A 22,886-nucleotide genomic window follows, 5' to 3' on the forward strand; every position below is an offset into this window, starting at 1 on the left:
CTTTTAGTGAATACTTGCAATTAATGAAATAATTGGGCTGTGAAATACAGACACTAGCTAATCACAAGGTCTACGTACCTTCATCATGTGGAATACAACATACTTTTATCGATTTGGCATTCAAACATCAATATATTTACAATACTTATTAAAATAGTTTCTATAAAGTACATTTCATCTCATTTCTTAATTGATAATAGGAGTGGGCTATACATGGGTCAAAAATACTTTTTTTGTCATTTCAATATGGCAACAATTTTTTTATTCCTTGTAATGTATCTCAACATGAAATCACAATATTTTTTGTCTCGGGTCCAAGAAAAACGTGTGCCGGGCAAAAATCCAGAATGGCCGCCAAAACCCCCCAAAATCACAGTTTTGGCCACAACGTTTTTAATTGGTAGTCTTTTTCTCTGGGTTTTGGTGTCTATTCATATGTGTTTTGGGGCAGGCAATTTGTTTTTCCTAAAATTAGTACTTTTAAACCATTATTTGTAGAGTTAAAAGCTGATTTTAACCATTTTTAGAGCCTTTTTTCAGCCCAAAACTAAGTTTCAAGTCTTGTGGTTCTTGGATATTACACAAAAAACTGTTGCCACAGTAAAACCAAATATCACCCATTTATAGCCCACTCCTATTGATAATGCACAAACATCAAGGTGAAATTACTGTACATGTATGTTAAATTTTTAACAAGCATAACAGAAAAAAAATGTACGATTATAGTTACCAAACTTTGTAACCATAACTATACAAGATTTTTAAAAAGTAATGTAACAATTCATTCAGATGAATAGAAATTGAAAGACAAATTAATGGATAAGTAATATATCACCACAAACGGTTACAAGAATTGAACAAAAAGTAATCTTAATCAATGAATGATTTCAAAAACATGGATGGACTATAATTTCAGCACACACAGAAACATCAATCAAATAAGTTGGAAAACATATATTAATACAAAATTATGATTTTAATAATGATGTGTCCTTTGTGATTGGAATGCGAAGAAAGAGCATGAGAATGAATCAAAAGGCAACAGCTTTGGCAAAGGAAGATATGATTGCTGAAAGAATGATGGAAAATAGTTTCCTTTTAATACAAGAAAATTTGAGATGCGTTTTAAACATGCAAAAGATAAGAATAGCTGATCTACTACAGTATACAAAAATGATAAACATCATTGAGGAGATTAGTAAGTCTCGCCTGATCTTGCGATCAATAAAATATGCAATATAATCTTTTGACCCCCAGATGACCTTTGACCTTATCATCCTTATTAACACACATGTGGATATACCGAAGGATCATTTGTACCAAGTGCTAACACAATTCATGCAGAAATAAAGAAATGAGAGTAAGGTGAACAAAAACTTCAAAAAAGTATGGACATGACCTCATATCATTTGATCTTTTGACCCCTAGACAATGTTCGACCCCATCTTCCTCAACAACACACATGTGGTATTACCCAAGGATCATATGTATCAAGTATGAACATAATTGATGCAGAAATAAAGAAATGAGAGTAAGTACCGAGAACAAAATTTGTAAAAACATTTTGGAACATACTAACGGACTAACAGACCAACACCTTTTGACCCCTAGACGACGTTTGACCCCATCATCCTTATGGACACACATGTAGTATTACCCAAGGATTATATGTGCCAAGTATGAACATAATTGATGCAGAAATAAAGAAATGAGAGTAAGTTGGACAAAATTTTTTTACATTTTTTAACAGACTAATAGACCAACAGGAAAAAATGATTACTAGGTCTCTGCCGAACTTCCTTCAGGCAAGAAGAAAAATTACATGCACAAGGAACAGTTTTTGGACAGTTTCAAGTTTAACAACTGTGTTAATTATTCTACGGCTGAGCAAAATTATGTGTGTTGTATGTTTTATAAGATTCTGTTGTGGATCCTTGTTATTCTTTATCTCACAATGAGCAGTCAATAGAACTGAACATTACTACCGGTCACTGGCCAATTTTCCTGTTGGCTATATTTTAAGTGTCAAGTGATAGATTTTGGCCAATCATTTGATAAGGATCCACATCCCAATTCTATAAAATGAAACAACATACGAACCATGAGGAGAGTTATGCAACATTTTCATCAATCAAAACATTTATCTAGACATAATTTGCATGAAAATATTTAGATGAAAATGGCAACTTTTTTATCTGGGCCCCCTCATGGGTGAATCCATTGTGATAATCGACTATTGTTTTAGTGATCTCATTTTCCAAACGACCCCCCCCCCCTCCCCCCAAAAAAATATATATATATACATATAGATGTACACATAAATATTCTTATCAAATTTCATACAAACAACTTATTCATATAATTCTTCTTTTCTGCCTTAATACAGAAAAGGTAGCCAGGATTAAGCTTTAAATGTTGATAATGAAAAAAAAAAGGTTTTGATAGTAAAATAAAACAAACAAAATGATTTAATTAAATTTTGCTTCGATCATGAGCTTGGTGAAAATACTGATTAAGCAAAAAAAAACATTGATTTCATTGTGCATCTCTGTCCATAGTAGTACTAGTGAATTAAATAGATTGCTAGTACTGTAACTAACCTTTTTTTCTAATCATTATTAAGAATTTTATGCAACGAAACAGTGATAAGAAGCTAATGATATAAAATCAGCACAAAACAAAGAATTATCATTCAACGAGTATGAAAATTGATGAATACATGCAAAATGAATGAGAAATGCAAAACATTACATGCAAAAATTATTTTCACTGAGTTGCATAATACTACAAATGAACAGCACATACATGGTTAAAACAGGTTAAAACAATAAATAGCAAGTTCAAAAGGATCAATGAAGAATGATTTGTGTGTTGTAATTATTGAAAGAATTTTCTCTTCAATTTTTTTTTTTTGGGGGGGGGGCTACTTGACCTTAATTCACTTATATTTCCTTTCAATCTATTAGTGATGGCTACATTTTTTGTTAAACCTGATTGCTATTAAAGAAAGCAAGAATGCTTGTAAGCAAGCAACCGAGGGACCAAAGACTTTCTGAAGGATAACTGCTTTACCAAAGGGCATTGACACACCTAGTGGGAATTTGCAGGGATCAACCCTAGGTAACCGGAGCCCGAAACCCTTGCTCTTTCTACTGAGCTATCATGCCTCCTAAATGACCAAATAGATTAATAGAGTTATATCTCCTTCACATCAAGATCAAAATTTGAAGGAGTAACCATATACTCTCAGCTCGGACAAGAAAATCATCGTCATCCAATAAAAATAAGCTTTATTTTCAAAATCACCCTGGCTTAACCAAATCATCACATAGAAAGTTAGTACCATACAATTTTAAGTGAAATTTGTTAAAGTGAAGGATGAATATAGAATCACATTCAGGCAAAGCGATTGATATTTCATTACTTTTATTTTCCATTTAAATGTTGGATTAATTTATCAAAGAAGTGTTAGGGGCATGCAATTTTGAAGGATGGTTGTAATAAAGTAAAAGATGGGAAAAAATCTCAATTATCAGTAAAAGAGCTGGATTATTCAGCCATGATTGATTAAGCGAAAACAAAAGAAGTATTATCAAATTGATGAAATGGTCGAAATCAATTTTACTTGCACATTCATTGTCCCTGCCTTGCTAGACCTGCCGCATGCAAGAGAGAAAAGAAACAAAAAATACACAAAATAGATATATGAAATAGCACAATTCTAGCAGAAAAACAGCACCAATGCTCGACAGATTACACTGAAGCGTGGTAGTAGTGTACATGTATAATTAAAAAAAGTCCACCAAGAATGAGGAAATTTGCTGACGAAACACACTGCAATGCAAGACAATATACACATGTACATAACTTGTTCCTGTCAAAACCAAATGCATTTTGTCAAAGCATAGAGATAAATATACATTTCTTCAAAGGGAGGCAGAACTGCAAATTGCACTTCAAAAAAATCAATCAATTTTCAGCTCTTTTAGAACTTGGTCTATATATTTCTACAGAATTTGGGTTCTTTTATAGGTAAATTTCTCTTGCTGAGTAAAAAAAATATTCAACAGTCCATTTTGAGGACTAGCACACATGGAGATAACCATGTAAACCATTATATACAAATGAATATCATAGAAAAAATCGAAAAATATGAAGAACATCAAAAACATTAATTTCAATCAACACCTATATAGCAGGATTTCCTTAATATTTTACTATATAAATGTTGCATATTATTAATGCAATTATTATTTTAAAATGGATGATGCAAAATAATTGAATAAGTTTTCTCAAGATGAATAGAAAATGAGCAAATATATAATACTCCTTTTGATTTAAAAAACAAAACTTCTGTTTCCCAATGAAAAGTACCACAACAAGGTATAACATCTAAAGGCAAGTTTTACAGGCGATACATTTTGGCAGTCACTCTGAACCCCATCTCACAAGGAGATGTGATAAATTTAAATCTCAATAGTATTTACAAGTTCATAGTAACTATAGTTCGATTGAAATTTGAGTTCCATTGCAATTTATCGCAACTCTTTGTAAAATAGGCCACTGTCTAAAAATTATATACAAATATGACCAAGAGAGGGCATGGATACTCAACTATTTTTTTTTGGAATTAATTTTCATACAGAATAGTAAATAAATAATAAAAAGCCACTACACTTATGTAATATCTGAATGCTGGATGATACTGAAGTGCACTTCACATACTGTACATGTAATAACAGTAATAATACCACATTAAAATCAATAGATCCAACAAATATGTAAAACTACTTTCATTTAGTCTAATGCCATTCCATCTAATAACCAGTTGGTCCAAAAGCCGTTTAGTCCATATACCATTTGGTCTAATTAAACTCAAGTGTTAATTGTGCAAAATGAATGTAAAAAGAAAATGGGTATTAGACCAACTGGTTATTAGACGAAATGGTGATTAGACGAAGTGATGATTGGACCAGGTGGTTATTGGACTAAATGTTATTAGACAAAATGTTGATGGATGGACTGGCAATAGACTAAATGAAGGTAGACCATGTGGTGAGTGGACGAATTGGCAATTCACCTATCGATGTACCTGTCCTCTTTGTTTCCTTGTTTCCAAAGGGAAATTGTGCACATTCACTGAATACTATGAAGAAATGAGTGATAGATTTTTCTAATTAAATTGATGGGATATCTATAATAAGCATAGGCTTTGTAAATGGGCCATGCAGTCCCGGTAGGCAATGGGTTAACATTTAATGGAGTGTACATGTTTTACTCTTCACCTTTTCATTTGCGTTCATTCTGCCGATCTTTTCCGTTATACCGATGACCTGAGCCGCAGCCTTGAAGCGGTGAAGGCTCCCAGTGCTCATGACCTCTTGGACGTCCTTCAGGTCGAGGGACTTCTTCTTCAGCTGGACAGCCTCATTGACCAGTTCCTGGATCTTTTGCTGGACATTAGATTGAGGGTGGTGGAAGGAATCAGGCATGAAAATCAATATTGACAACAGTAATTGTTGCATTTATATAGCAGTTAATACATTATGTTTCACTTTCTCATCACTATACATTGCAATTATCATAGCCCTGATCATTGGATCTTGGCATGCCCACACACAGTGTATTTACTCTCTCCAATCCCTGGGGAGCATTCCAACAAGAGTTCAAAGACTCAATTTCTAGGCATACTATATAGGCTTTCTCATCCTACCTAATACCCACTTCATGAATTAGATACAAAAACACATTTGATTTGCACATGAATTTGGGGTCAGACATGCAATTTACAAAATATTTTGCAACTTTGGAACCACAAAACCAGGCGTCACAAAAGTCATTGAACGTCAAAGTGCAAGCATTTATATTATGGATTTATCACACAATTGAGGGGGGTATTTAGGATAATGTAAGAAAAATCCACCCGAGAGTCCATTAACCAGTGTGAAATCTTAAGAATATTACCCTAGAGTTACCCCAGAGTAACCCAGGTGATCCCTGCACGGAGGGTATTATGAGAAAAACAGTGCAACAGTCGAGACTTACCAATTTAGCTTCCAATCTCTGCACCCTCTTCTTCTCTGTATTCAGTTCAACATTTAACTTGTATTTCTCATCCGTGGACTGAAAAAAAAAAGTGTATAAACCTTCATAAACCTATTTAAACCTTTGTGGCCCAGTGGATTAGGCTCCGGACTTTGAAACAGAGGGTCGTGGGTTCAAATCCCAGCTATGGCATAATTTCCTTCAGCAAGGAATTCATCCACAGTGTGCTGCACTCGACCCAGGTGAGGTAAATGGGTATCTTAACGATAAATCCTGAGGGCGTTTCATTGAAACAATTTTCGCTGACTATTTGTTATAAGCTATTGAAATCCTTGCATCCGATTGGCTCAAGAGTTTATTTTTCAGTAAAAATCACATTCAAAATGCTTCATTAAACACTACCCTAGCTCATATCAAGCTGCTTCTAAAAAGCTGTGAGAACAAGAACAGAAAATAAAACTCATGTGTTCATTTTGTTTGTTTGATTTTTTTTTGCCTCCTTAAATATTATAAGTTAAGAGTTGGAGATGTAACATTTTTACTGTAAGTAGTCTAAGAACCCATTAGGATAAGATTACATTAAGGGAAAACATTTGTCGACTTCTGTTCCAAACAAATATTAACCAAATGATTTGACTATAAAAACGAAAAGAAACAAGCTATTGGGAAGCAGACACAGACATACTTGATTTATGTTCACTTAGAACTACATATACTACATGTGATTTTGAAACATGATTTAAGTCAATGTTTTGATGATGATGATAATAGCCACTTCAGTTCCGAAAACTGTTCTCCGAGCGGGCCCTACTATTAATATTACTCAGCTAAGCTAAGCTACCTATGCAGGTGCACACAGCTTTTTGAGGAATTACTTCCTGCCGGTAGACCTATGCTGAGTTGACTAAAGCCAATAGCAAATCATACGTGGCTCTGTGGTAGAGCACCAGTCTCATGAGCAGGAGGTTGTGGGTTCAATCCCCAGCTGAGTCATTCAATTCAATTCAATTCGGTTTATTAGATATAAAACATAATACAATGCTGTAGTCCGAAGGCTAATTGTGCAATGTTTACATTGAATATTATTTACATTTGAAGATTATATATACACTAAAAAAAATTATTCACATTTAAATGAGAAACAGTTGGTTGATTGAGTCGTGCATAAGTGAGATTTCAGTAGATAATACTAGCATGGGATTCTGATAATTGTGTATTGGGGAAAAAAACTGTTTTAAACTTAAAATTATACAACAAAAAGGTCAGAAATATAATTCAGATTTGATTTTCTTTATGAAGTTATGAAATAGAGATTTAGAATGAAGTTAGAATCAAGTTATTGCAACAGTATTAATCATAGTTATAGAACATTTAAATGAAAAAACCAAAGAATTAAATAAGAAAACCAAAGACTTACCAAAGTCATACCAAAGACTTACAAAGTGGGACCTCCTGCTTTATTTTCAGGCACTCAATGTATCAAAATAAATAACAATATTATGTTATGCAGGGCCCGCTAGAAATTCAACTTACAGCTGAAGTGGCTACCCTAGATAAATATAAGTAAAATTACCATTGCAATTCAATTTCATTGTTCGACTTACGATAGATGTACTCCTCTTTATATCACCACCGAGCAATCTCCTTTCAGGTGACGTCTTATCTCTCTGGCGCCCCCACACCTCAATGATCAATGACTCATTGTCCAAATATGTCAGCATCTGAATTGAATAAAGAATAGATTTTGAAATGGCAAAGCCTGGCCATCTTTCAGTCGTGCTGACACAAAGTGCATGTAAGTTCACATAACAAAATTGGCCGGAACAGTATCCTTCTTTCATAGAGTGTCAGATCACAATTAGTGCATAGGACTAAATATGGACACATAGGCCCGTATTCTGAAGTTGGGTTTACCTTAATCTCAGGTTTAAAGTTGCGGTTTAAGTATGGATAGCCAATTGTTACATACATGTAAATCACTAACGGTAGAAACATTATATTTCAACTCATTTGGCTCTCAAATCATTCATAATTTTCCAGGAAGTATAAATAGATGATTGTCTTCAACACCGATGAATCAGGAAAGAGCACAGTAAACATAAGAAACATACAACGTAATAAAAATTTTGACACTTTTGGCTTCCCATAATTTTAGCACAGAGTGAGACCATGGTCTGAGTTAAACCTTACTTCAGAATACGGGCCATACAGTAAGAGTGAAGTAATGCTACTGCACACAGGGATGCCAAATAAAGAAAGCCACTAATGGACGGCAATCACCCTTCCCTTCTACCTTCCTTCCAATTTTCTGTAGAACTTACATGGAAGGAGAGTAATAAGAAAATCAAGACTGCTTCCTACATGTCATGAATTCACTATGCTATTTGACCTTGTCTTAAATCACAGTACATTTTCATAACCTAGAGCATTGGTATACAAATATTGCTTTCCTAGAGGTTGAAAAATACATTTCACTTCCCCGGATTACAGTTTGCCAGAAGCAGAGGGAAAACATTCTGCCGGGAAAAAAAAATTATAACCTCTGAGGGGAGATGACATGCCGTTTATGAAACAGATAGTCCAGGTGATATCTGTTATATTATATAGCCTACATAGTATCACCATTAGAGTCTGCATTGGTTTCATGACAAACTTACACTGCTTGCTGCAGCTATGATCCGCCTACATTATAAGAAAACACAGCTAGTGGATGTGTCATGCATTTATGCGTTCACATGATGACCCAGACTCTAGTAGTGAGTGACGTCACCTCAATGAATGTAAAGTAGTAATATTTACTGAAGTGGATTCAAAACCTGGGGGGTGTTTCACAAAGATTGAAGCATGACTTGGGTCGCACTTAAATACCAAAGTGTACAAGATATCCATTGATCAATAAGCAGTAGTGCACGTCCAATGCGGTCATGCCTTTTATACCGCACGCAACCTGGCATTTAAGTGCGACTCTAATTCATACTTTAAATCTTTGTTAAATACCCCCCACGAATATAACAAATGAGATCCTTGCATATACACCTGCATCTTACCTCTGGAGTTATGACTGATGTTGAGAATATTTTTTCATGATTATACTCTGGGTTCCTGCCCTGTACCTCGGTCGACTGAGCTGCTTCTCTGTTTTGATAAAACTTGTACCGACAGAAACTCTGCATAGATGGAGGGAGAAAAACCAAACAAAAGTTAATGACGACAATAATAAATAGTTTTATTTACCCAAGGTTCCACTTCAAAATTGTATGAACTACAATAGACTCTGCATCAGTCAACCTTCCAAAAGTCAAATAATCGTCTAAATCGAAGAATTATTTCCGACCAGAATATGCACAAAATATCTTCTCAGTCAAATTTTTTCCCTAAGTCAAACAGATTTCTAGAAATCAAAGAGATTTGACTCGGGCAAAATCCAGCGTTTTCTGCCAGCACTCCTTTCTGAAATGGCAAGTGCCTGACAAGGCAGAAAGGGCCTATATTTTAAGTCTCTGATGTCATTACAGAATAAAAGCTTTACAGCAATTATTACTCATCGTTTGATGGATTTTCTTTTAACCTAATCTTTTCTACATGTAGTACTTTCTCTCATTTTTCTTCCTTTGTTTTTTTTTGCTCAGTATCAGACAGTCGATCCAGCAACGTCATATAACCTCACACTGGTTATCACATGCAAGAAAAAATTGTCATCCTATTACTGAGCTACATGGACGGACCTATAGATGGGATCTCCCTACCAGGAATATTACAGTTGAGTGTGTATAAGTTGACTTTCCATGGATAAATAATTGTCCAAGTTGAAGCAGTTTTTAGACCAGATTATGCACAAAACACCAATAACGATAATAATTGGATTTACATAGCGGCTTTTCCAGAGGTTGTGAAGCCCTGTTTGAGGTTTAAAGCAAGTTAAGATTTTAGCTATATGGGTGTGTTTTCATATGCTTTAAGCACTGAGTGCTTACTGAAATTCCCTAGGATTTATGCATCTCCCCTTACTTAGATCTGTGCATTATTTGTTTTATATGAGACAGAAAGAATGCACATTCAGTGACTCTTCCAACTTTTATGCCCTAATGACATCAACGAACCCGACTCCAGACCAACCTATGACATTCAATTTTGAATTCGATCGGCCTGCAGTCAGTTTCATTGTGTGACTGCAGTATCATCACAAGCCAGAGGTTGAGTGATCCATCAATAATACATGCCTGAAAATTATATACAATTAAAGCATAATCAAGTGACTTGTATACATATTCGCTGTTGGATACATCCTTGAACTTGTTTTATATGTCAGAGTGAATTACCTTTGATATTCTTGCTGGTAATCCTCTGGCATGTGAGATCTGGAACTTGAAGTTAGTACTCTTGCCAATCTTTAATGAAGAAATCACAAATAAATATTAGATAAATCCTAAAACATAATTCTGCAAACAAGGATCTGATCCAATACCTTCAACAATAACCCTGAATGACCTCTGACCTTAATTGTAAGACCTGAAATTAATGCCAAATAATCAGAAATTGATTTATCCCTATGCCCAAGTTTCATTAAAACAGGTTGTTACACTCTCCAAGTTATGATGCCATTTCAAAACTTAATCTTAGTTGAGATATTCATGTTTTGACAATCTACCATCTTCAAAATATCAGATCATCTGTAGTCTCAATTATTCTAAGCAAGTGAACAAAAATTCACTTTATTTCAGCTTGTTTTAATGAAAGGTATAAGTGTATGATTCCAAACTGTCCTTTTATATGTGGGCAATTTCAATTAGGATTCCTTGAACTTCAGTTTCTCTTAAAAACCTGGGGAGCGCTTCATAAAACAAATAGTGATTTTTCATTAACAAATTGGTTATCAGCCAATCAGATGAGAAGGACTTTCATTACAAGCTGGTGATTCTTTCTGAAAACCTATTGATGTAACGGTCCCTGTCTTGCAAAGAGTTGTGAATGATCCAATCAACCTCAACTACGTGTATATGAAAAGCCATCCATGTCTACAGGAAAATTTGCACTATGTTCTCTTGTAAACAATCAGGAGCATACTGAAATAGAAATTATTTGAACATACAAGCATTTTGGATGTTTACGTTACTGGTTTTTCATATTTATGACTAACAAGGGCCCATCTTACACAGAGTTGCAATTGATCCCATCGATCGCAACTATGGAAAGCCAGCGATGTCAACATCTAAAATACATATTAGTTCAAACTATTTTCTAGAAATGATGTATACTCATACATTCATTGTTTTCTTGACAATTCAGTATGCTTCTCTTTGTTTTCAAAGGACATTGAGCAAATTTCCTAAAGAAAAATTACGACAATGATGGATTTCTATATACTTCAGATTGATCGGATCAATCATAACTCTTTGTAAGACAGGGCCCAGATCAATCGCAATTCTTCTTTAAGACGGGGCCCAGGATGACTTATACTGACCAATTCTTTGGGATCGTCCACAAAGTCTTCATCGGGGAGGTGAGAGCCGTCCGATTTACAAGGACGGATGTCAACCTGGAGGAGGCCCTGCTCCATCCCTCGGAAGTCACCGATACCAAGGAGCTCTTCAATCTCTATCAGGTATGCAAGGCTCTGAAGGTATACGTGAACGCAGCCAATGAGGACCTCGGTGTCTGGAGGCTCCCAGAAGGGATCTTTGTTCTGAAATGGGTAAGGTTGGAAGAAGGGATTGGAGATGATTGGGGTGCCTTTTATTTCTGTTATTCAGTGACAGGTTTTTTTTCAATGCTACAGCTACCATCATCACCTCTTCTGTCATCATCACCACCATTTTCATCATTGGTCAATATAATCATTTTTATCATCATCTTTCAGTAGCACCACTATCATTTTGAACATCAATATCATCACTCCAACCAACTACTGAACTGTTTATATCATTATCATCATCCTCCTCATCATCACAACCATCATACTATCACCCATTATCAACATCCTCCTCCATATTATCATCACCATCAGCAAAATTACTTTCACGATCATCACCACTGTCATCATAATCATCTCTACAACCACTTACACCATCGTCATCATCGTAACTGTAATCCTCAAACTTCTCTTTCTCTTCCTTATCATCGTCTTCATCTTCATCATCATAATAACCATTATCAATAATTACCACCATCACTATAGTCGTCCTCCTCCTAATCCTCTATAATCATATTCATTATCACTACTACCATTTTCATTATCGTCATATTCATCACCACCACCATCACCATCAACAAAACCATCATCACCACCATCATCATCATAATCATCAACACAATCACCACCACCACCATCATCATCATCATCATCACCACCATCATCATCACCATCACCATTATCACCATCATTATCATCACCATCATCATCACCCTTCTCACCACCATGACATTTGTTCCTACCTGTTCTACATCCCAATCTTTATCACCATCTGTAAAGTTCTGATACATCTCCTGCATGAGATACTTGCGATTCAGAAACTTATTCCTGGTCCACAAGAACTCATTGTCATTGTCCACGTTCTTCATGCATATAGAAACCTGCAGATTATTGTGATATGAAGAGATAAAATAGGTCAATCCATTTCACATGATGATGACGACAAAAAAAAATTATTATAAACATAATACCATCATAATCATGATAATCACAATAAAATAATCATAATAATAAATAATCATAATTATAATCATAACAATAATGTTAGAAGGGGCCCATTTCATAAAGAGTTACAACTATGGTGACTTTGCCATTATGACAACTACCATGGAAACCTTGATTATGATCGACTGCTGAGCCCTGTTACCATGGTAGTTGCCATAATGGCAAGGTTACAACAGTTGAAAGTCTTTTATGAAACAGCCCCCTTAACACCAGACACGATCCAATGGGCTCAGATTCTAGTAACCCCTTTCCCATAACAGTGTTTCTATGAAACAAGAGACAGTAGCACAATTCCTGCAAATAAATACTATATGAAAGAAAAACATTTGGTATTCCTTCTATTTTACATGTACCTTTCTCAAATTAATGACATTCAAAATCTAACCTGACATCAATGAAAGTAAACAATGGAGGTCGGATTGGCATATCGTATCTATTCATTTTCTTTATTATCTGGGCTCATCATGTCTTCTTCAGTAAATGGAGGCTTCCAATATTCAACGCAAATTGTTTATTATTCTTTCTTGTCTAGCTTTCTCACAAAAGTGACATTTAAAATCTAACCTTACAACAATGAAAGTAAGCAATGGAGGTCGGATTAGCATATCGTATCTTTTCATTTTTTTATCAGGGCTCATCATGTCCTCTTCAGTAAATGGAGGCTGCCATTATTAGATGCAAATTGTTTTGCCGCAACAGGTAAAAGCAATGTCCATGTAGTCAAACCATTTAATAGGGTTTAGATGTATAAAGAGGTTGTTTCATGCATTGCTCATATTATCATGAATAAATTTATCCCTACATGTATGTGAATAAATCATCTCAACAATCACCTACCTCTGTCCTGCCATGTTTAGCCCCTCTGGCCTGCGGTGAGATGAGAGCTATCTCAAAGCGTACCCTCTTCTTCAACTCCTCACTCATTGCATTAGCTTCACTGACATGGGGTATCAATTCAACAAGGTCCTCTTGAATCAGAAGCTCATCTATATCAAAAGAAATGAATACATTCAAAGAATATAACTTAAAAATGTAATGCTGCAATTCAGGGAATTATTTATTGCTGACTATAGATGTATAGATGCTTATTGGTGTTAGAAAACGGTTCCATGGCATTTGATCCGGCGACAATTGCTCCCAGAAGAGTCCACAGATTAATGGAATGACTAACTTCAAACATGGGTTTAACACTATACCCTATCCTAAACCTAACACTAAAACCTTACATAAAACCCTATTGCAACCCTAACCCTATATCTTAGAAGAAATAAGGCCCAGAGCAATTGATATGCAGATATGCACAACTATCAAGCGGTGCAGAGATAATTTTTTTGTTTTGTTATTTCACAAAATAGCAAAACTATCAAATACAGCACAAAGATAATGGTTGGTGCATCTGAACCTGAGTTATGCTTGATACAGTCAGACCTGCACCTGAATAAAGACCACTTCTTTGGTTCCCCTTATAAAAGTGTTCCTTATTGAAACGTGCATCAAAGAAACTTGCCCATAAAGACCTGCTTATGAAGGCCATTTTCAATTTCTCCCTTGGGTGGTCTTACAGGCAGGTTTCAAGGTATTCAAAGATATTAGATTTTTCTCATAAAACTTTTCAACAAAGGTATGGTACTGTTATAAGCTAATGAATTGATGCGATATGATTGGCTGAGAGCGGATTTTTCATATGAATTTGGCATTTGTTACAGTTTCATAAAACAGTGCCCCTGATGAAGGGATTGTATGCCTACCTTTTGATCTATTTGGGCCTTGTTTGATGTCGAAGCCGGAGTTTGCGGCGATCTCTTCCTGAGCTTTGCTGTAGGTGGGTTTCTCCTCCGGTCCTTTCTTCTCCTTCTTCGGGTTCTTGGCCAGATCTTGAGGATGGTGGACAACATAGAGATGCTTAGATCCAAAGAGAACTCTAGAAAAAGTAGAAAAACAAATCATTATACATTTATGTACAGGTATTTATGTATGTATAAGTTTAGTAAATTTTAGTGTGAATAATGTATTCTATACATTGGGACTAATTTGGTGGTATGGTCTGCATCACATGAAATAAAAAAAAAGCATGATTACACAAAAGTATTGTTATGAAAGGATTTTTACAGGTACGAATTAATCACCACCATCATCATGATTATGCAAAAGTAATTGTTAAGGATTTTTTTACAGGTACACATTAATCACCACCATCATCATCGCATTCATCAACATCATCATCATCATCATCATCATCATCATCACTATCATCACCATCATCATCATATTTACCATCAACATCGTCATAACCATCATCACTAAAATTAACATCATCATCATCATCATCACTAAAATTAACACTGTCATCATCACCGCCATCATCACCATCATTACTAAAATCAACATCATCATCATCCTCCTCCTCCTCATCACCATCAACACCCAGAAGGCATTACCTATCATTATGGTGTAGTTCTTCCCCGTCAGTCAGCTGCTTGCCATTCACCAGTACCTTGGCAGGTAGACAAGGCTTGATTTTCACCGTGTTACCACGGCTTGATATCACCGCATGCTCCTTCTCCATGCTGTTACAAGACAAGGGGGAGAGCCGGAGGAAGAGGAAGAGGGAGCGTGAGGAGGGGGAAGGGAGTACAAGGGAGTGGAGAAAGGGTAAGAGATAAGGATGATGGAGGTAGGGAGGTAGTGAAGGGGAATGAGAAAACAGAAGTGGAGGAGGCACAAAAGACAACAGACAGAGAGATAGAGAAAGAGATGGACATAGGGAGAGAGAAAAATATGAACAAATGGAGAGGGAAGAGAAGGGAAGAAAAGAGTGGGGGTTGAAAAGCAAATGGAAGATTCGTGCAAGAGAGGATGAGAGAAAAAAAAAGACAGCGAGAGAGAGAGAAAGCAAAATGAAGAAATGGGAGAGAAAGGGAAAGTGATGATAGGGGAGGATGAAAGGGGAAAAAAAATAAATGGGAAAAATAAAAGGGCAAGAGTAAGAAAGAGAGGGGGAACTCATATTAGTTGCAAAGTATCCAACAGACAACATTAATTGGATAATTACTACCATCAATGGTGCAATAAGGAAGGCAAGATTCAGAAATTCATGCTTATTCCCTCAATTTCAATTCAGCATGCGAAGTGTCATAGAAATATGTCAAATTAAGTTGGCATTAAACGAATGACTGATCTTAATGACATGATATTGTACAAAAACAATAGAAAGATACTTTCAAAACACATGGGCAGAAACCTGATATATAAAACTTACTTGAGACCAGAGAGGACAATATCCGCAGCCGGAGTAGCCTTGTCGCTGCCCACCTTGGTTAAACCTTGTTTGAGCATATGAATGATCATCCCCGTCAACGCGGGATCCTCGTTAAGGTTCCATAAATGAGGCATGACCTTCATCTCTTCGTGTTTTTTCTTCTCCTTTGCTAACTCTTGCTGCAGGCATTAAAATATGAACAATTCATCAATCCTTTCATTCATTCATTCATTCTTTCGTACATTCGTTAATTTATTTATTCATGCAATTGTTAATCTATTCATTCATTTATTTGTTCATTTCATTAGCCCCTGTAATGTAGGCAGCTTTTGTCTTTGCCGAGTCTCATGCTGTTACGCAACATACATGTACACACAATAATTCTGATGCTAAAGACTACGCACACTGGCTGTAAGCAGCCATTGCTTATTCACTCCAGTCTTGCATTATTTGTTGTTTTCTTTTTATTGACTAGGATGCGCGGTAGGCTTTTCTTTATGAAAAACTACCAGCGGACATAGGTCGATAAAAAACAAGGAGAACTAACGCAAGAACGGAGTGTAAAGGCGTAATCTTCTGCATTGGATGTATTGGGGATGTTTTGCATAATAACATTAGACTCCTCTCTTTCTCTCTCTCTTTCTTCTCCTTACAACTAGCTTTATGGAACACCCCCTGGATGTTTCATAAAGAGTTGAGTATTACAGTTTTATTTTCAAAGATTATCTAATATTGTAAAATTGCTGTTATGTCAGTCTAATGTTCAATTTTATGTAACGATTCATTAATTTGTGTTTTTTTTTTAGTTTAATTAGAAATAAATAATATTAAATGAAAAATTTATATTCAAAGACATACCTCTTGAGCGGAATGAACTTCTTTGAGTTTCTGTTCCCAGGATTTCTTCATTGACTCCATCTCTGATTGATTCCTCTGAAGCTCCCTCTCAAGAGCTTTCTTCATCTCCTCAACTTCTACTCAGCAAAATATCAAGAGGGTTGGACATAGAAAAGAAAGAAAGAATAAGAGAGATCAGGGGAGACAGAGGAAGAGAAACAAAGAGGGAAAGAGAGTGAGGTCAGAAATAGAGAAGATGGAGGGAGAGAAAAAAATACATAGAGAAAGAGAAAGGATAAGGTGCAGAAAGACAGAAGGGGAGATAAGAGAAAGAGAGAGAGCAGAAAATACACGTATGAAGAGAGAGGAGAAAGAGAAGGAAGAGAGATGGTCAGAAGTAGAAAAGGAGAGAGAAAGAGAAAGGAAAAGGTGCAGAAAGAGAGAAGGAGAGATAAGAAGAGAAAGAGAAAGAGAGAGGAGCAGAAAATACATGTAAGAAGAGATAGGAGAAAGAGAAGGATGAGAGGTGGTCAGAAGTAGAAAAGGAGAAAGAAAGAGTCAGAAAACACAGAGGATGGGAAAAAGAAATCAATTACTGAAGATTTTTTTAAAAATAGTTAGATTACAGTAATTTTTTTAAATAAAAATGCTATTAATTCACTTTTTACATGACTAACTATCATAAAACTGCAGAAAATGGAAGATCTTTATTTATTTTTTATTCATTTATTTTTATTTTTTTCTTGGGGGGGGACCAATTCTCCAAATAATCTGTACAAGATGGTCAGATCCTCTTCATTATCCAAGACAGAAGCAGGTATCATAGAAAAATATGTTGTATTAGCAAAGAAAGGGATGCTTCCCGAGAGATAAAGGATTTCGAGAACTGTTATTTAACAACATACACATATCAATACTTGTCCAGTATATCTGCCATAGCAATTTTGCTAATTTGGTGATTTCTTGGGCCCCTCCCAGGTCCAAAATGGGGGCGGGGGGATAAAGTGCATGCTGTGTGCAGGTAGTATCCAATGATGGGGGTAGAAATATATTAAATGCATTGTACATGTATTAAGCACTACGTAAAGTGGAATATCATTATTATCATTACTTTTATTATATTTTTCTATTATTTACCTTCTTCTGGTATTCCTTGTAATATACCTGGCTCCTTCCCACCTCCTCCTTTACCCTGTAGCTCCTTGAGGAGCCTGGCGTTCTCCTCTTTCAGCTCCCTGATGAGTTTATCTGTCGGACTCTCGTTCACGACCGCCTTGGTCTTGATAGCCTTGGCTCTATCCGCTAATCAGAAAGATTGAATAGATCAAGGGTTACAGCCAATAGGTGTTTATGGAACAGTTAAATGGTGTGTCCTTATCTATTCAAGGTAGAGGGGTAGTTCGTTCTGGCATAAAATTGGTTTAAATAAAAGCAGAAAAAGAAATGAATATGGTGAAGATTTGGCAAATCCAACAAAATTGATAATTACAATGTATCTTTATTCTTTGATGGATTATTTGTCAAACCTTCACCAATATTCTTCTCTATTTTTTATACTAATATTATAAAGCCTTATCATCAGGGTGACCTTCCCCTTTAAATACAAGGAAACGATATGCTAAGTGCATGGATAATCTGGATACAGGAGAGAACCTGTAAAAATGAAAAGTACATCACAAACACATTTTTTCAACCACAAAAATCATTTGCAAAGAAGATTGATAATTATGTGGCAAGTTTAGATGAGTTGAGTTCATGCATGAAGAACAGACTTACCATATCTAAGAGTTGATAATGTTTCATCATAGTTGATGTCTGCTGGGCTAATAGCAGCGATCTAATGGTATTGAAAACACAACAATAGTCAGAATTATATCTGTCATGGCAATGATCTGTTCATGTAATTCACTATTTATGTAATTGAATTCATACAGTATATTGCATTAGACTGAAACATGCCTTTTTAGGAAATTCAATAAAGGATCTAGAGAGTTCTGAATCTAATCATTTCAAAAGATAAACTAAAATATATACGACCATGGGAAGGAATAGTTGGATGATGGTACCCTCGGTGACATGAACAACCAAATCATAATAATGTTCAGTTTCTGTATAGTGCATAACACATAACAAATAGTCTCTATGCGCTTGAGAAAACAAAGGAGAGGAAGAGAAGTGTTGATGGGTTCATTTTGTTGAGGCTAGGTACAATTTAAATTGTTTTAAGATCTGTTTTGAATTTGTTAACTGAATCAATCTTTTTCAGGGAATTTGGGAGTTTGTTCCATACAACAGGGGCTGCATGAGCAAATGAACGTCCGCCATATGATTTTGTTGATATTCGAGGTAAAACTAATAAATTCATGCTTTGTGAACGTGAATTACATGGTGGCTTATACACAGTGACTAAATCATTTAAGTCAGAAGAATCTAGCCCACAGAAACTAATGTCACTTCAGGGACCACAGTTTCCAACTACATCCTCTCTCATCCATATTTGTATAATAATATCCATATATTAAATTTTGATACTATTACTTGCTACATACAACTAACTGATCCAATAAACTCATTTTGCATCAAAGCACTACTTTTCTTATCTCAAATTTTTCATCTGATCATTTTGTTTTTAATCTGCCAATCATTATCAACTCATCACTATAGTCCGTATTTTGAAGTTCTTTTCAATTTAGGCCACAATCTAACTCTGTGCAAAAATCAAGAGAAGCCAAAAATGTAAAACAAAACGTTGTGTTTCTTAATTTTTAGCAAACTATTTTTGTTAATATGATAAACAGTTTTAAATGATTTGGATGCCAAATGATCTGATGAATTGAACCATGTCATGTTGGATATTTTGTATTGATTACAATGGCCTATCCATATTTCAACTTCAATTTTAGACCACAGTTGAAATTAAACAAGAGTTCAGAATATGGGCAAAATACCGGAAATAAATAAACTTTATTTTGATACAAATCATTGAGTTTCAAGATAGTAACTCACCATGATTGTTTTGCTGTTTCCTCCTAAGGCATTCTTTAGCAACATTGTGAGCTTGGAATCTCTGTATGGAACTGTAATAGAATCAGTACAATCACATGAGATATAACAGACGGCAACCAAATCCACTTAAGTCCACAAGAAATCAATGTATTTTGAGTCCTTATAAGGCACAAAGGATCTATTTACAAATCAAACGTTATGAAATCTGTCATTTCGCGTGTAATTTTGCTGAACGAAATTTCTTCTCATTCAATGCTGCTGTGGTGCAGCAAAACAATATTAGGACAGCCAAGACGCTGGTTAAATGGCTAAACGTCATGGCCCGTATTCTAAAGTCGGGTTTAATTAAAACTCTGGTCTGAAGTTGTGATTTAACTATGGATAGCCCATTGGGACATCCACATCTAGTGGTACAGTTTCAATTTATCCCCTCAAATGACACACAAATCATTTGTAACTGTCTGGGAATGATAACTGAAGTATTTTTTTTCTTCATCGTGAAAGCAATGGGTAGAAAAATAGTAAACATACAAAATAAACAATACTCACAGATTAAGGGATTTTTGGCTTTCATAATTTTAGCATAGAGTTAGCCCACGGTCTGGTTAAACCAGACTTTAGATCATGGGCCTATGTATCTGGGATGTAAATTATTTGGAACAATTTTCAGAAATCGTTGAAATTAAAATGGAACCTTTAAAGGAGAATGAAACTCTTGGAGCAAGTTAGCTTTTGTGAAAGCAGAAAAATCAAAGAATAAGACCAACAAAAGTTTGAGTAAAATAGGACTAGCAATAGAAGAGTTATGAGCATTTGAATGTCGAGATCACTAATGCTATGGAGATCCTCCCATTGGCAATGCGACCAAGATCTATGATGTCACAGATGAACAACTCTCCCCTTTTGGACACTGAAAATATACCCCAAAACATCTCTTTTTGATCATTCTATTTCTAATCGTATGACAAACGATTCATCAATGATATAATGTTGTGAAACCTCTGTACTTGTCCTCTCATAAAGAAAACACCTCACCTTGTGATAGACTCTATAAAAGTGAGAATATAAGTGAAATAAGTACTAAAGTAATGAGGGAGTTGTACGTGTGTGACATCACCACTGAACTAGAAATACGTATTTCTAGTTCAGTGGACATCACAGATCTTGGTCGCATTGCCAATGGGAGGAACTACATGGCATTAGTGATCTCAATATTCAAATGCTCATAACTTTCTTATTATTCATTCAATCTTCCTTAAACTTTCAACAATATGTTTCTTTGATTTTTCACTTTGATATGGATTCAGCTGGTTTCAAGGGTTTCATTCTCCTTTAATCAACTGATATAATTTTGAGAGCTGAATTCTGAGGGATTATAAATAATTGTCTCACGTATCCAGCAAGCTAAAATCCTAAGAAACAAAAAAAACACAATTGAGAAACCTCGATTTGGCAAATCAAGGTATACACTGATTCCTATATCTCTTCAAACATTGCTTTAATAGTTGGGGTGTGATATAAAAAAGTTATAAAACTTGAACAATATTCAAAGCTTACAGGCCCGATTCACAAAATTATTATGATTTATGCAGATTTCATGCATTGATTATGCTAAATTCAGCTCATCTATGTACATGTATATTGAGAAAGCCCCGGGTAATCGATGTGCACTCTTGCCACAAGCCGCTAAGTTCATGTCTGTCACTACGGTTACTGCATGAAAGCGCCAACTGTATATGTAAATTAATGATCATAAACAGCCTAATCATTAATTCAGAACAGTGGAGATATGAATTTTGTAACCACAACAACAAGGGCCAATTGATTCAGCATGCAGTGATAAAAGTGTACATTCTTTATTGGTCACATTCTCAATACAAGTGCTGAATTCAGCATGACAACTGCATGAAATTTGCATAAAACATGATTAAATACCAGAGTTGAAAAAGCATCTTGGTAAATTAGGCCATGCAGTATCCTCAGACATAGACCAAAGTTTCATGGTTTTATATAAGAATTCTTTCATTTTCTCACCTCTAATCCCTTTCTTTCCAGCACCCATATCAGCTAGTGCCTTGATGACATTGCCGAGGGATGAGAGAGACAGATTGATTGCTGCTCCTTCTTTTAATCTATCTCCCGTTGCTCCTGTGCTATCCACTCTCTCGCTGAAATAAAATTAAGATTGCAATGCAGAGGTAGATTTATAGGTTATGATTTTGAAACTGAGAAACTTGTTATACTTGAACATCACCATTATTAATACATTCATTTTTGTTCTTATTGCTGTTGTCATCATCAGAATCAATATCATATAATGTCATTCTTATCATCACCACAATGGTGACCACTTTTATCTTAACCACCATCCTAAATATTATCATTTTAATCACCAGCAACATCATCATCGCCATCACCACCACCACCACCATTAATATCTTTAATCATGCATTATTTCGGGATGTCATTTTTTTTCATTTCCATGTCTTTTATTCTTCAGTTTTTAAATAATGTTATCCTGATAAAATGCCAGCACAAATTGCCTAATTGGTATCACTATCATAAGAAGCATCATCACCACCATCATCATTATTATCGCCATTAGCAGCATCATCATTATCATCATCATCAACATCAGCATTATCCTCATTGTCATCATCACCATCATCATCATCAACATAATCATCATCATCATCATCATCATCAACATCAGCATTATCCTCATTGTCATCATCACCATCATCATCATCAACATAATCATCATCATCATCATCACCACCTCCACAACCACCACCAACACCATCCTCTTCTTCCTCCTAGTTTCATTCTCACCTTCCTGCTAAATCTACTAGATTGATGATGGATGTCTTTGTCATGTTCTTCCCTGCTTCATTCTTTCCTTTCTGTATAAACCGTATTGATACAATGGTGTGTGCTCGGCTGCAAAACAAAGGATGATTGCAATGACATTATTTCAAAAGAAAACTTTTCCATTTTACAGCGAAGAATTCTATCACTAAATATCCTACTGACAAGCTTTATCAA

At 35.4% G+C, this 22,886-nt stretch overlaps 1 protein-coding gene across 1 annotated transcript in view; it reads right to left on the reverse strand.

The window, feature by feature from the left end:
- Nucleotides 1-235: 235 nt before the first annotated feature.
- Nucleotides 236-22,886, reverse strand: part of LOC129275044 (kinesin-like protein KIF28P) — a 31,810-nt gene continuing 9,159 nt past the window's right edge. The window contains exons 7-24 of the mRNA XM_064108649.1: nucleotides 22,674-22,781; nucleotides 21,876-22,009; nucleotides 19,842-19,912; nucleotides 18,612-18,672; nucleotides 17,973-18,137; nucleotides 16,857-16,972; nucleotides 15,999-16,177; nucleotides 15,178-15,306; nucleotides 14,488-14,660; nucleotides 13,577-13,725; nucleotides 12,478-12,615; nucleotides 11,507-11,728; nucleotides 10,365-10,433; nucleotides 9,093-9,212; nucleotides 7,650-7,766; nucleotides 6,046-6,123; nucleotides 5,286-5,453; nucleotides 236-3,656 (exon numbers count right to left, since the gene is read on the reverse strand). Coding sequence (XP_063964719.1) covers nucleotides 3,651-3,656; nucleotides 5,286-5,453; nucleotides 6,046-6,123; nucleotides 7,650-7,766; nucleotides 9,093-9,212; nucleotides 10,365-10,433; nucleotides 11,507-11,728; nucleotides 12,478-12,615; nucleotides 13,577-13,725; nucleotides 14,488-14,660; nucleotides 15,178-15,306; nucleotides 15,999-16,177; nucleotides 16,857-16,972; nucleotides 17,973-18,137; nucleotides 18,612-18,672; nucleotides 19,842-19,912; nucleotides 21,876-22,009; nucleotides 22,674-22,781 — 2,203 coding nt within the window. The 3' untranslated portion in view covers nucleotides 236-3,650. The remainder of the gene's footprint in view (nucleotides 3,657-5,285; nucleotides 5,454-6,045; nucleotides 6,124-7,649; nucleotides 7,767-9,092; nucleotides 9,213-10,364; nucleotides 10,434-11,506; nucleotides 11,729-12,477; nucleotides 12,616-13,576; nucleotides 13,726-14,487; nucleotides 14,661-15,177; nucleotides 15,307-15,998; nucleotides 16,178-16,856; nucleotides 16,973-17,972; nucleotides 18,138-18,611; nucleotides 18,673-19,841; nucleotides 19,913-21,875; nucleotides 22,010-22,673; nucleotides 22,782-22,886) is intronic.

Source organism: Lytechinus pictus, chromosome 13, assembly GCF_037042905.1.
Source record: "Lytechinus pictus isolate F3 Inbred chromosome 13, Lp3.0, whole genome shotgun sequence".
NCBI classification, from domain to species: Eukaryota; Metazoa; Echinodermata; class Echinoidea; order Temnopleuroida; family Toxopneustidae; genus Lytechinus; species Lytechinus pictus.